The sequence below is a fragment of the Lathamus discolor genome, chromosome 6, assembly GCF_037157495.1.
Source record: "Lathamus discolor isolate bLatDis1 chromosome 6, bLatDis1.hap1, whole genome shotgun sequence".
Lineage (NCBI taxonomy): Eukaryota > Metazoa > Chordata > Aves > Psittaciformes > Psittacidae > Lathamus > Lathamus discolor.
The window spans coordinates 3,576,990-3,590,654 of record NC_088889.1 but is presented as its reverse complement, the minus strand read 5'-3'; the positions used below and the strand labels follow the sequence as shown (position 1 = coordinate 3,590,654).

Sequence of the window (13,665 nt, the reverse complement as noted above, 5' to 3'; positions counted from 1 at the left end):
CAATTCAATAGCAGGATGGGACAGCTGTGGTGGTCAAGCATGGAACTTGGCCAGATAAACTGACCAGCAGCCTGCTCAGTGGCCCCTGGCCCCTTTTAATGCATCTTTTCTTGCTCTTCCCTCATCAGCCATGATACCTCACTTTCACCACCTTTGTCTCCTCCCAGATAAATGACCCACTCTGATCACTTCCCCATGTTCATTCCAGTTTTGCCACATTCACACCTTATCTAGGGACGATGACTTTTAAGGTCCCTTCCGACCCAAACTATTCTATGATTTTGCTATTCCTGATACCCAGGTAAACTAGACCCATGGTGTTTCTGGAACTTCGGAACTGCTGTCCTCATGAAGGTCTGCTCCCCAGGGGTGGCCAGTGCTTCCCCTTCAACCATCTCTGAAGTCTGCCCATTTCTAGCACCTCTGGTGCCCTCCTAATCATGGATGAAATCTGGCTTTCCACCTCGGTGCTGTTAATTTGACAGCTCCTTACGGTAAGTTATGTCCACTGTTTGTTGATGTTGATTCAGTGTGTTTGACATCAAGCTAGGGACTATTTGCCCTCCTAAATCTCTTTTCTAAGATGAACATTGTGTCACAGGTGTGTCTGAACCACTTTTCCTACACCGCTAAGATTCATGTCCCTAATTTTGCGGATCTAACAAGAAATGGTCAACTCATTTACTTCTCTCTCTTTGACAATCTTCATTATCAAAGGGTGAAACATTTATCTCCTAAGGTAACTTTTCCCAAGTGTGGCACATAGGAAGAGCTTCCCCATGAGTACTTTGGGAAAAAAGCTCTTTTTTTCTCTGCTGCTCCTAAGGGCTTCAGCTGGTGTGGTGTGGTCTAGCATTGGTTCTGTTAATGAATAAGTGTCGCAGCAGAGAGGAATCAAGACGCGACCATTGTGATCCATAAGCGTGATTCGTTTATTGGGCTTCTACCTCTGGTTAATATAGCAACAATAATACATGAATATGCAAATACTAGGCGCTTGATTGGTTCTGGCATAAGTAAGGCATTGCGTAAGCTCATTATTTTTGTGGTTAAACTGTGTACTTTTCTATCCTCTATTTTTATGTGCTTATCTTGTTTATTAGTTAGTGTCCTTGTCTTTAATTGGCCAGAGCATGGCGCTTCCCTCATGATGTCCCTCAGTTCCTCATTATCTGGTGCTAATAAGTCTGTACCATTCTCTAAACAAATGTTCTATTTCAGCTTGTTGATGGGAATGTGACCTTTCTCTGTTAGCCACTTCTCCACAAATAAGTATTTGTATGTGGTGACCCATCACCTTAGACGATGTTTTCTACTCAAATCCACAGCTGGGACTTGCAAATTTCTTTGTTTGTCTCTTAAGAATAGATGGGTTTTCTGTGTCAGCAAAGGGTCCTATAAAGATGTTGCCTAGAATTGATTGCATTGAGCTGTGTGTGATTGCTGAACCTTATGTGGGGAATGCACATATGTAGCATTCATTTATTTGACCTTAAACCAGCACTGCTCATTCGTAATGTTAAACATGGCTTCTGCACTGCCAATTGGAGATGTTCCTGGTTTCAAACGCATTAGCCCAGATTTATTCTTAGCAAGCATCCATGAGGACTTGGATCTCCTCTTTGCCCCATCATTCCCTCCTGAAGGTCTAGCAGAAGAACTAAAAAATGTGAGGGGTGCTTCTCAGTCTTAAAAATACAGTTCCTTATGGAGTGACACAAAGAGCAGCAAGTCTTTAAAGCAGGGGGTGGCACGTGGGGCAGGACTGCAAGTACGGCTTTGAGTATAATTAGTGAGTTTAAGGGTAAAATCAGACAGTATAGCTACATCCTGACAGAGGAGAAAGAAAGAAGTGGTTCACTGTATCTTGTAGCAACAACATGTACAAGCACTTGGGTCCTCATGATTGCTGTCATATTTTAGTTTCAATGGTCAGCAACCAAAAGGGGACTGAAACTGAAGGATGTCCAAGTTTGTTTTGATTATGACACTCTCATTGCCAGTCTGATGTCTAAAGGAAACTAGAACTTTTTTAGGAGTCTCTTGAGAGCACCCCTCACCTCCACGTTCCCGAGGCTTGAGAACAAGGTGATTTCATTCCATGGCTGCATGATCCAGCTCTTTTTCCTCATTGATGTCGTAGGCACAGAGATTTTCCTCTTGGCTGTGATGGCATATGACTGGAACGTTGTAATATGCCATCCACTGCAGTACATGAATATCATGAGTACAAAGCTGTGTGCTCACCTAGCCGCTGGCATCTGGGTAGCAGGGCTGTTAAACTCCCTGTTGCGCACATCTTTGATGTTTATACTCTCTTTTTGTCTTTCTGATGAAGTTGGACAATATTACTGTGATACCCCTCCCATGCTGGCCCTCTCCTGCTCATCTCCTTACAGTAGGGAACTGGTAATTCTCACAGTTGCTGGAGCCACTGGGGGCAGAGCCTTTGTGGTCACTCTGGTCTCATATATCTACATCCTGTGGGCTATCCTATGCATGAACCAGCATGCCAAGAATCCAACTGCAACAGCAAGCACAATCGGGCCATAGTTTGCACCATGTATCTCAAAATCAGTCTGCCAGGGTGTGAGTCAAGTCCCATAATCATAGAATCAACCAGGTTGGAAAAGACCTTTAAGGAAATCAAGTCCAACTGTTCCCCAACACTGCCAAGTGCCCTGGGCAGCCTGTTCTAATGCCTGAACCAGAGATGTCAGTTGTGCTCATGTGTCCACATATTAGACAGCTTTAAGACTCCTCTCGGAGTACTGTTGTACTCAGAGAAATACAGCCTTGCTACTGCTCTTTGAAGGGGTGGTTTGACCTCCCTGTTCCTCAGACTGTACATCATAGTATTCAGCATGGGAATCACCAGAGCATAAAAGTAAGCAATTATTCTTGTGCTCCATAGAGAATTGTGAACTGTGTGTACATGAAGAAGCCTGTTCCATAAAATATGGCTGCAGGAATTAGGTGGGAAGCAGAGGTGGAGAAGGCTTTTTGCCTGCCTTTGGACATAGATCCTGTGGATGGCAACTGTGATGCAGGTGTAGGAGATGATAATGAGGAGCTTGGTTGAGGTGATGAGCACAGCGGCACAGCTGGAGTGGTCCATGATGTATGCATTTTAGCAGGAGATCTTGAGGATGTGGGGCACAGCATAGACATGTCAGTACAGCAACTGGCTCAAGAGACGTGCTGTAGGTATCGAGGACCTCGGCCCTGCAGCTGGACACTGGCATCATCTTGTCTGGTCAATGAGCTTGTGTCTGGGCAAACTGCTGTGGAGCTGCCCCTGAGAGGCAGCTACAGGCACTCAGAGAGTCCTGTGGTCCCCAAAGGTGCCTGGGATGGGGCTGCAGGGAGCTGCTCTCAGGGAAGGCTTGGAGAACAAGTGAAGTTGAGCCAGAGGACCTGCCCTGCAGGGTGGCAGAAGGGGCTGGGCAGGGCAGGGCTGAGAAGGAGCTCTAGGAGCAGAACCCACCTTGCCCAGGCTTCTCCTCTTGGCCAGGTCCTCCTGCTGGGACAGCACAGCTTCCTCTGTGTCCCTGAGCCCACCTTCCTTTTCACATCCCTGCCCCTGCAGCAGGGCTTAGTCTACTTGCATACATCTTTGGAGAACCATCAACGTGTTTATTTACAAGAACAGAGGGCTCATGGAGAACAGGAGCCCTGGGAAGATTGGCCCTGCCTCTCCGCACCATGTTAGCTGCATTCAGTGGGAGACCTCTCCGGGGATGAGGACAACTTCCTTCGCCGCTGCCGAATCTTCTCCATCACCGCACGCAGGGTCGATGCTGCTGCAGTGTCCTGGGCATCCTGGGCTGGGCATGGCTGGCATGAGCTCACGTTCCTGGTGACAGCGGAACTGCAGTGCTGCTGCGAGGATGGGCTGTGCTGGCTGGGGATCCCCTGTGTGCAGCAGGGGCTTGAAGTTGGAGCCATCTCGGGTGGGCTTCCCTTTGAGAGGCCATCAGGAGTCCATCTGCTTTGCCTGTCTGTGCTCCTGGAGGTGGCCTGGGACCATGTCCCACAGCTTAGGGAGCTCTCAGAGCTGCCAGGGCTCTGCCTCCTTGAGTACCGCCACTTCTGCTTGTCCTGGCTTGGTTCACTCGACCAGGGCTTGGATGCTGCATTCCCTTCCCTGCTGGTGCTGCTCGTGGTGCTCTCCCGAGGGGCTATCCCACTTGAGAAGCTGCCATCAGCAGGTTTAGTTTGTTTCTTGCAGCAGCCACAATGGCTCTGTGGGGCTACTCTTGCTCGTGCCATGAAGCCTTCATGGGCTGAGCACATGTGTGCTCCCTGTGCCTTCTCTGGCTTGGTGTCCATAGCAGAGAACGCTGGGACAAGGCTTGGGGACACAAGGGTGGGTGCTGGCCCTGCCGAGTCCTTCACCATGCTACAGGGTGTCCTTGGCGCACCCTTGGTGTCTGTGCCCATTTCATTCCCAGAGCTGCAGGATGTGCTGGGCAGGGTCCTGGCCTCCAGGAATGCCTGCCTGATCTCCTCCCCTGGAACTTGGGGGGAGGAGGAGATACAATCCAGGCAGGAGCACGGTGTCATAGGGACCGCAGTACAGGTGAGGGATGCCAGAACCTGCTGCTGCATGACCCATTCCTTCTGTCTGAGCTGCTTTGCTTTTGCCACATGGGCAGAGCCCTTGCGTGGCCGCAGGTACCCAGCCGCAGCCTGCCTCATTCTGGGCACTGAGGACCGCAACATGCCTGTGGACCTCTGCACTGCCACGGGGAGCATTCGGTGCTTTATCTCCAGGCATTTTCTTGCTATGTGGATCCAGAGTTTACTGTGGATCTTCTGGTTCAGCTCCTGCCTTCCGTTGCTGACAGGCGCTGTAGCACAGGACCAGCTCCTGTCCTCATTGTGGGCATGGCCCCTGCCTTGTGTGGTGATGTTGGTCTGACAGGCAGCATCTTTCTTCAGGAGCTTGGAAGCTGGTCCTGCTTCTGGTCCTGCTGCTTCATTATCCAGGCTGGAAAGGGGAGGGGGGGGGGGCGTGTCTAAATCAGAAGGCCACAGGCACTCCTTGTCCACGGTGACAAACCCCGATGCAGGTGAAGGAGGCTCTTCCTCAGTGTATCCCCCTCTGGTGCTTGGACGGCTGTTTTCTCCTCAGATCCACGTGGGCTCTGTGGCTCCTGCAGGCCTGCTTTGTGCTGTCCCACAGCACTGGCACTGCCCGGGGCCCTGGGCTAACCAGCTCTGCTGAAAAGCACAACCGCACCAGAAGAGAGACACAAAGTCCTCTCCTAAGCTCAGATAAGCAGTGTCCACAGCCTATATAGAGATGTTTGAGCTCTGGATTCTTCCTAAAATTTGAATGTTTATTTCTGTATGTTGATTACTAGAGCTGTAGAAGTTTAAGCTTAGAGGAGTAACTTTTAATTGTTTAAGTTGACTGATGAACACCGTATTACCAATATCAAATGATAGAGCAGAGGCATGAATAACAACCCAAACATGATAATTTCCCCCTATTAAGTCTGTGTGCGGGCTAAAGGTTATGATCTAGTGGCAATTACAGAGACATGGTGGGACAGTTCACATGACTGGAATGTGGTCATGGATGGCTATGTCCTTTTTAGGAAAGATAGGTCAGCGAAGCGAGGTGGTGGAGTTGCTCTTTACGTGAGAGAGCAACTAGAATGTATTGAGTTCTGTCCGGGGTCGGATGAGGAGCAAGTGGAATGTCTGTGGGTACGAATCAAGGGGCAGACTGGCATGGGTGATACAGTTGTTGGGGGTCTATTACAGACCTCCTGATCAGGATGAAGGAGTTGATGAGGCTTTCTACAGGCAACTGGAAGTAGCCTCGCGACTACATGCCTTAGTCGTCGTGGGGGACTTTAACTACCCCGATATTTGCTGGAAGACTCACACAGCCAGTCATTCACAGTCTAGGAAGTTCCTCGAGTGCATTGATGATAATTTCTTAATGCAAATGGTGGACGTACCAACTAGGAGAGCAGCGCTGCTAGATTTAGTACTCGCCAACAAGGAGGGTTTGGTCGAAGTGGTGACGGTCAATGGCAGCCTTGGCTGCAGTGACCATGAGATGGTGGAGTTTAGGATCCTGTGTGGGAGGAATAGAATACCTAGCAAAGCCACAGTTCTGGATTTCCGAAGGGCCAACTTTGGCCTCTTCAGTCAACTGCTAAGGGAAGTCTCATGGGAAAGGGTACTAGGCGGTAAAGGGGCTCAAGATAGTTGGTTAGCATTCAAGGACCGCTTCTTCCAAGCTCAGGATCGGAGCGTCCCAATGAGTAGGAAGTCAAGTAAGGGATCTAGGAGACCGGCGTGGTTAAACAAGGAGCTGCTGGGCAAACTCAAGTGGAAAAGGAGAATCTATGGATTATGGAAGGAGGGGCTGGCCGCTTGGGAGGAATATCGGACAGTTGTTAGAGGATGTAGGGAGGCAATTAGGACAGCTAAGGCCTCCTTGGAACTCAATCTTGCTAGTCGGGTTAAAGACAATAGAAAGCGCTTCTTCAAATACATAGCAAATAAAACTAACACAAGAGGCAATATAGGCCCACTGCTGAACGAAGTGGGTACCCTGGAGACAGAGGATATAAAGAAGGCAGAGGTGCTGAATGCCTTCTTTGCCTCTGTCTTTACTCCTGCAGACTCTCCCCGAGGGCCCTTGATTTCTATAGCCCCAGAAGGAGTCAGGACAAAGGAGGAGTTTGCTTTGGTAGATGAGGATTGGGTTAGGGATCAGCTATGCAAACTGGACATCTGTAAATCGATGGGTCCGGATGGAATGCACCCACGGGTGCTGAGGGAGCTGGCGGAGGTCATTGCTAGGCCACTTTCCATCATCTTTGGTAAGTCGTGGGAAATGGGCGAGGTGCCTGAGGATTGGCGGATGGCAAAGGTCACACCAATCTATAAGAAGGGCAAGAAGGAGGACCCGGGTAATTATAGACCGGTCAGCCTGACCTCCATCCCTGGAAAGGTGATGGAACAACTTATTCTTGACTCCATCACTAGGCATATCAAGGATGAGGGGGTCATTAAGAACAGCCAACATGGTTTTATGAGGGGGAAGTCATGTATGACCAACCTTATAGCCTTCTATGAGGAAGTGACTAGGTGGAGGGATGATGGTAGAGCGGTAGATGTAGTTTTTCTTGATTTCAGTAAGGCATTTGATACTGTCTCCCACAGCATCCTCATAGATAAGCTAAAGAAGTGTGGGCTTGACGATCAAGTAGTGAGGTGGATCGAGAACTGGTTGAAAGGAAGAAGGCAGAGAGTTGTGGTCAATGGCGCAGAATCTAGCTGGAGGTCTGTGACTAGTGGAGTTCCTCAGGGGTCAGTGCTGGGACCGGTGCTGTTCAATATTTTCATCAATGACCTGGATGAGGGAACTGAGTGCACCCTCAGCAAGTTTGCTGATGACACAAAACTGGGAGGGGTGGCTGACACACCAGAAGGCTGTGCTGCCATTCAGCGAGACCTGGACAGGCTGGAGAGTTGGGCGGGGAGAAACTTGATGAAATTTAACAAGGGCAAGTGTAGAGTCTTGCATCTGGGGAAGAACAACCCCATGTACCAGTACAGGTTGGGGGTTGACCTGCTGGAAAGTAGTGAAGGGGAAAGGGACCTGGGGGTCCTGGTGGATAGGAGGATGACCATGAGCCAGCAATGTGCTCTTGTGGCCAAGAAGGCAAATGGCATCTTAGGGTGCATTAGAAAGGGAGTGGTTAGTAGGTCAAGAGAGGTTCTCCTCCCCCTCTACTCAGCCTTGGTGAGGCCGCATCTGGAATATTGCGTCCAGTTCTGGGCCCCTCTGTTCAAGAAGGACAGGGAATTGCTTGAAGGAGTCCAGCGCAGAGCCACAAAGATGATGAAGGGAGTGGAGCATCTCCCTTATGAGGAGAGGCTGAGGGAGCTGGGTCTCTTTAGCTTGGAGAAGAGGAGACTGAGGGGTGACCTCATCAATGTTTACAAATATGTAAAGGGTAGGTGTCAGAATGATGGAGCTAGGCTTTTTTCAGTGATATCCAGTGATAGGACAAGGGGCAATGGGTGTAAACTAGAGCATAGGAAGTTCCACGTTAACATCAGGAAGAACTTCTTTACTGTAAGAGTGACAGAGCACTGGAACAGGTTGCCCAGGGGGGTTGTGGAGTCTCCTACACTGGAGATATTCAAGGCCCGCCTGGACAAGTTCCTGTGTGATGTACTGTAGGTTACCCTGCTCTTGCAGGGGGGTTGGACCAGATGATCTTTTTAGGTCCCTTCCAACCCTTGGGATTCTGTGATTCTGGACTGCCTTTCCCACATCATTTACCCCCAAACCAGAGCATCCATTTCATCCCTTTCCTGTGTCATGGTTTAGCCTCTACCCAGAGATTTGGAAGGTCTAAACATATCCATCGCTGCCTACTGCAGGCCTCTGAGGAGCTTTCCCATCTCTTCAAAGACAGTTTGAAATAGGAAAGTTAAAGATCGGTTCTGCCGTGGTGCTTTGCTTTCCTCCCATGTGATTGGTTTGGTCAAGATGTAGTGTCTTGCCTCAGGGATGTCATCTCTGAACTCTTTACCCCAGAGCTTCTGCCTGTGTTCTGTGTAAGTGCTGGAGGACAGGGTATGGGGATAGGAAGAGAGAATCTGTTTGGTGTAATTTCAGCAGCATAAAATTCAACCAAGCAATCCTGACCTAACCGTTGGGGCTTATTTTGCAGTCAGTGCAGGGAGGCAGAGACCTGCAGAAAGCAAAACATGCCATTTTCCTTGAAATTATTTTAGAATGGGATGAACCATCCTTTGGAAGTGTCCATTTCTTGCCAATGTTAGCTAAACAGATAGTTAAAAGAACCCGGCTAACTTTTAGATGCCTAAAACTAGTTAGGATGTGTTTTCATGCATTTTGAGGGCTCCTCTGACCTCCAGAGCCTTTGTGCCCAACACAAATTTCATGCCATACAAAGCTATCCTCATCCCATTCAGATGTTACTGGAGACTACTGGGAGGAATGTCTCAAGTTCAGAAGCAATAAAACTGTAAGACCTTACGTGCTTGCCTCTGGACATATGTAGAATCATAGAATGTTTTGGGTTGGAAAGGACCTTAAGATCATCCAGTTCCAAACCCCTGCCCATGGGCAGGGACACCTCACACTAGACCAGGCCACCCAAGGCTCTGTCCAGCCTGACCTTGAACAATGCCAGGGATGGAGCATTCACAACTTCTTTGGGCACCCTGTGCCAGCGCCTCACCACCCTCACAAATAAAGTACTTCTTCCTTATATCCAGCCTGAGCTTCCTCTGCACCTATGGACAAGATAGAAGGAAGGAGAAGACAAGCCATGCAAATAAAGCTTGTTAGCTGGAGAATAAAAATGTTGAGTTGCCCAAGTTTCCTCATAGAAAAACATATCAGCTGCACATTTGTCAAATTAAGCATTTGCTAGTGAGGAGTGGTTGAATTTAAAGCTTTTTTTATTTTTCCCTCGCTGCTTGATATTCTTTATTCACAGTCAGTATTGGGGCTCTTCTAGGAAAGAACAAGGATTAGCTTTATTTGAAAAGAAATTCATGTTAATGAATAAGATTAGCTACTGCTTAATGTAAGTAGTAAAGTAACAACTTAAACTGCTCTAAATCTTTCTCTGGGTGTGTAATTTCTGTATAATGTAGGGACCTTAGCTAGCATGAATGTTCACCTTTAAGTTGATATGATCACAATTCTGTTACCAGAAGTTCTAATGGCCTCTGGAATTCCATTTTCTAAATTGTCACAATCATTTTGAGGTGCATTTGGAAGTCTTTTTCCCTGAAAGCTGTTGCTTCAAGGTCACAACGACTTGACTTCACGGTCTTGGACTCCATTTGCCAAGATGTCCATTCTCATTTCAAAGCTGTTTTGAAGCTTAAAACCAATACTCTGTATGGGATTCCAGTCAAAAGAAATACTAGAAGCATTTCCAAGAGTGTGTACAACACCTTTACAGCACATCGTTCCACTGGAGTATTTCGACACTGAGACAAACACCGGCAGCACTTTAATTGTTTGCTCTGCTCTTCCCTAGAGAACATCGCGGTCTCCCGTGTCCAAAAGGAAGATATAAAATCTGTGACATTCCTCAAAAGAAACATTTCCTTCATCCAGGAAAATAAACCAAATATTTCCCTAGTAGGTAAGTTTCCTAATGCATAAAATTTCCTTCCATTCAGGGAGTTGTGTAGGAATTGTTCTAAGTCAGTTGCTTTGGATGAATTTCGGATTCAGAAAAGTTTTGTGGCATCATGAGATAACAAAAGAAAGCAATAAATATGAATATATCTTTAAAAAGGGGGGAATTTGGTTTATCTTTAATTTTTACACCTAAATTTTGATCTGCTGCCTCTTGCAGGTCCTCATCAAAGACCACTCAGCAGCTTCTAGGCTTTCTCTGCCTCAGTTTCCAAACATGAACCACAGCTGGAAATAGGAGGAAAGAGCCACATGTGCATAACTATGGAGTATTTTTTGGGGCAGAAAGGTTCTTTTTCTTACTTTCACTAGAAATCTCTCAAATTACCTGTGATAATGTTAAAATAAGTGGTAATGTTACAAGGTCACTGTTTAACTGGTCTCAACCAAAACTAAAACGCAATTGAATTTCGGCAGAGCTTGTCATCTTAGTCTAGGAATCACGGTACCTGAGTCACCCCGGACATCATCTGGAGTAAAAGGTCATACCCATAAAGTGATTCAGATTCTAGGATGCATCAAGAATGAAGGACCTTGAAAAAAGATCAAAGAAAACTGTCTAAAATGCGATTCATCTCACTAACCATCAAAACTTTTGGCAGTGAATTGATATTGGTCATGCAGGCGTCCTTTCTCATCAACAGATGCGCCCATAGCCAGGATACGATGCATCCCACCTACCCCTCTGCAGCGATTATAGATGGAACTGAAGATGTTGCATCTAGACCAAGCTTTACAAAGCCAAATACAGGTGAGATCAGTGCAACCCTCCTTTCTGAACCCCCAGGCTCTACTGTAACCATTCAATATCCTATCCTGAACGAGTCAGCTTAGATTATTACACGTTATTAAGGAACATAGACATTTCTGGTTTGGCTGTGCTTTTATCCACTTAGCACTGATATTTACAGGACCTGCTAGCAGTTCCGTTATTAAATGTCCTTCTGCAGTCCTTGTATTTCCTGGAAATGTAAAGGTGAGCAAGAAAGATCTGCCCTGCCTCGAACTTATACTGCCATCACCAGAGAAGTGTCTTAACTTTGGCAAAGTTAAGTTAAATGATGAACTTCTGGAAAGGTAAAATTAAGACCAGAAATTCATTTTGTAGGGGACTGAATCAAATTCACTTGGTTTCAGACAAAAAGTAAAGTGGGGAATAATGCTTGGAAAATCTAACAGTATATTTGTGCTCAGATGCTTAAAAACAATACTCATGGCTTTCTTTTCATCGGTTGCTTAAGGATTGATCAGCCTCAGGAAAATGAACCCACAAAATGCTTGTAAGAAGTCTCAGAGTGAGAGGAAATAATTAATTTTAGACTCAATGATTTGTGCTCCAAAATAATTGTCGTCTTTTCGTCTAAATAAAGTAATAAATCTGTTTATGTTCCAGCATTTCAATCCATTTTTCCCAGTGCTCCATTTCACTGCTACCTCAAAGATCGTTATTAACTGTGCCAGAACTCCTTGCTCTACTGGTCACACAGGTAAATGTGTTGCAGCTACACTCAAATATATACCTTATAGTATGCAAAATGTTATACTTGATGTTTTACATCAGGTGATGTATCTTTCAAAGTTTCTTCTATACCTGCACTATGCTCTAGCTCTTAAATAAAATCCCATCTGAGGTCTTATGTCATAGAATTGTAGAATACCAGATTGGAAGGGAACTCAAGGATCATCTGGTCCAACCTTGCTAGACAAGCATGACCTAGACCAGATGTCTCTCATGAGACCCCCCTGCAGTCCTGTGTCCAACTGTGGAGGCAACAAAACAAGAGGGATGTGAAGCTGTTGGAGCAAGTCCAGAGGAGGCCACGGAGATGCTGTGAGGGCTGGAGCAGCTCTGCTCTGGAGCCAGGCTGAGAGAGCTGGGCTGGGGCAGCCTGGACAAGAGAAGGCTCCTGAAGGGGAGACCTTAGAGCAGCTCCAGTGCCTGAAGGGGCTGCAGGAAACCTGGAGAGGGGCTTTGGACAAGGGCCTGTAGGGACAGGCCAAGGGGAACAGCTTTAACCTGCCCAAGGGGAGACTGAGCTGAGCTCTTAGGCAGAAGCTCTTCCCTGGGAGGGTGCTGAGGCGCTGGCACAGGGTGCCCAGAGAAGCTGTGGCTGCCCCATCCCTGGCAGTGTTCAAGGCCAGGCTGGACACAGGGGCTTGGAGCAAGCTGCTCTAGTGGAAGGTGTCCCTGCCCATGGCAGGGCTTGGACCTGGGTGAGCTTTAAGGTCCCTTCCAACCCAAACCATTCCACAGTTCTATGTCCCAGCACCTTATCCATATATATATGAAAGGAATAAACAGAAGGGAATTTAAGATATAAAGTGTGTAAAGCTCTCTTTGAATGTCCTCCTAAAGTTTCTTCTCAGTGGGCGTCATCTAAGTCATTGGTTTCCCCATCTGATACTTGTTGAGGTGCCTACATTTCTGTCTTCTGAAAGATACAATCTGTTTGTGCATTGCTCTACCCACTAGGACTGATCCCCTGACAAAGCCAAACACAGGGTCATGAGATGCCTGAAGAAAACTGCACCACACTGACAGAGTTCATTCTCTTGGGTTTCACCGACCGTCTGGAGGTGGAGATACCTTTGTTTGGGCTCTTCCTACTCATCTACATCACCACTTTGGTGGGGAATGCTGGCCTCATCATGCTTCTCCAGCTCAGTGCCTGCCTTCATACCCCCATGTACTATTTCCTAAGCAATTTATCTTTCTTAGACCTTATCTGTTCATCTGCCATTGCTCCCAAGATGCTGGTGAGTCTGTTAGCACAGCAGAAGGCCATTTCTTTCACTGGCTGTGCAACACAGATGTTTTTCTTCGCTGCCTTTGCTGATGCCGAGTGCCTCCTTTTGGCTGCGATGGCCTATGACCGCTACGTGGCTGTATGTCACCCTCTTGTCTACACTGTTGTCATGTCCCGCAGGGTCTGCACCACCCTGGTAGCTGGGGTTTATCTCAGCGGGGGTCTGACTTCGCTGGTGCACACGTCTTTCACCTTCGCGTTGTCATTCTGCGGCTCCAATGTCATCAACCATTTCTTCTGTGATATTCCCCCGCTGCTGGAGCTCTCCTGCTCCAACACATACATCAGCGAGGTTCTGCTCCTCACTCTCTGTGGCTTTATACAAACCAGCACCTTCCTGGCCATCGCTGTCTCCTACACCTGCATCCTCAGCACCATCCTCCGGATCCATGTGGCAGACAACAGGCACAAAGCCTTCTACACCTGCACCTCCCACCTGATGGCTGTTGGGTTATTCTATGGCTCCCTCCTCTTCACATACTTACAGCCCAGCTCCAGCCACTCGATGAACACAGACAAAGTGATCTCTGCGTTTTATACCCTTGTTTTTCCCATGCTGAACCCCCTCATTTATAGCTTCAGGAACAAAGAGGTGAAGGATGCTCTAAGGAGAACAGTAGGGAGAAGAGTGTT

General features: G+C 47.5%; 1 protein-coding gene and 1 long non-coding RNA gene across 2 annotated transcripts in view; both read left to right on the top strand.

Annotated features, from left to right (window-relative positions):
- Positions 1 to 10,067: 10,067 nt before the first annotated feature.
- LOC136016386 (uncharacterized) lies at positions 10,068 to 11,130 on the top strand. Its single transcript, XR_010613583.1, has 3 exons — positions 10,068 to 10,169; positions 10,386 to 10,514; positions 10,870 to 11,130. It is a non-coding gene; the product is annotated as an uncharacterized LOC136016386 (long non-coding RNA).
- A 3-nt stretch (positions 11,131 to 11,133) lies between these two features.
- LOC136016837 (olfactory receptor 5AS1-like) overlaps positions 11,134 to 13,665 on the top strand; it is a 2,912-nt gene continuing 380 nt past the window's right edge. Inside the window, exons 1-2 of the mRNA XM_065684520.1 lie at positions 11,134 to 11,712; positions 12,699 to 13,662. Of these exons, the coding sequence (XP_065540592.1) occupies positions 12,737 to 13,662 (926 nt within the window). The 5' untranslated portion in view covers positions 11,134 to 11,712; positions 12,699 to 12,736. The remainder of the gene's footprint in view (positions 11,713 to 12,698; positions 13,663 to 13,665) is intronic.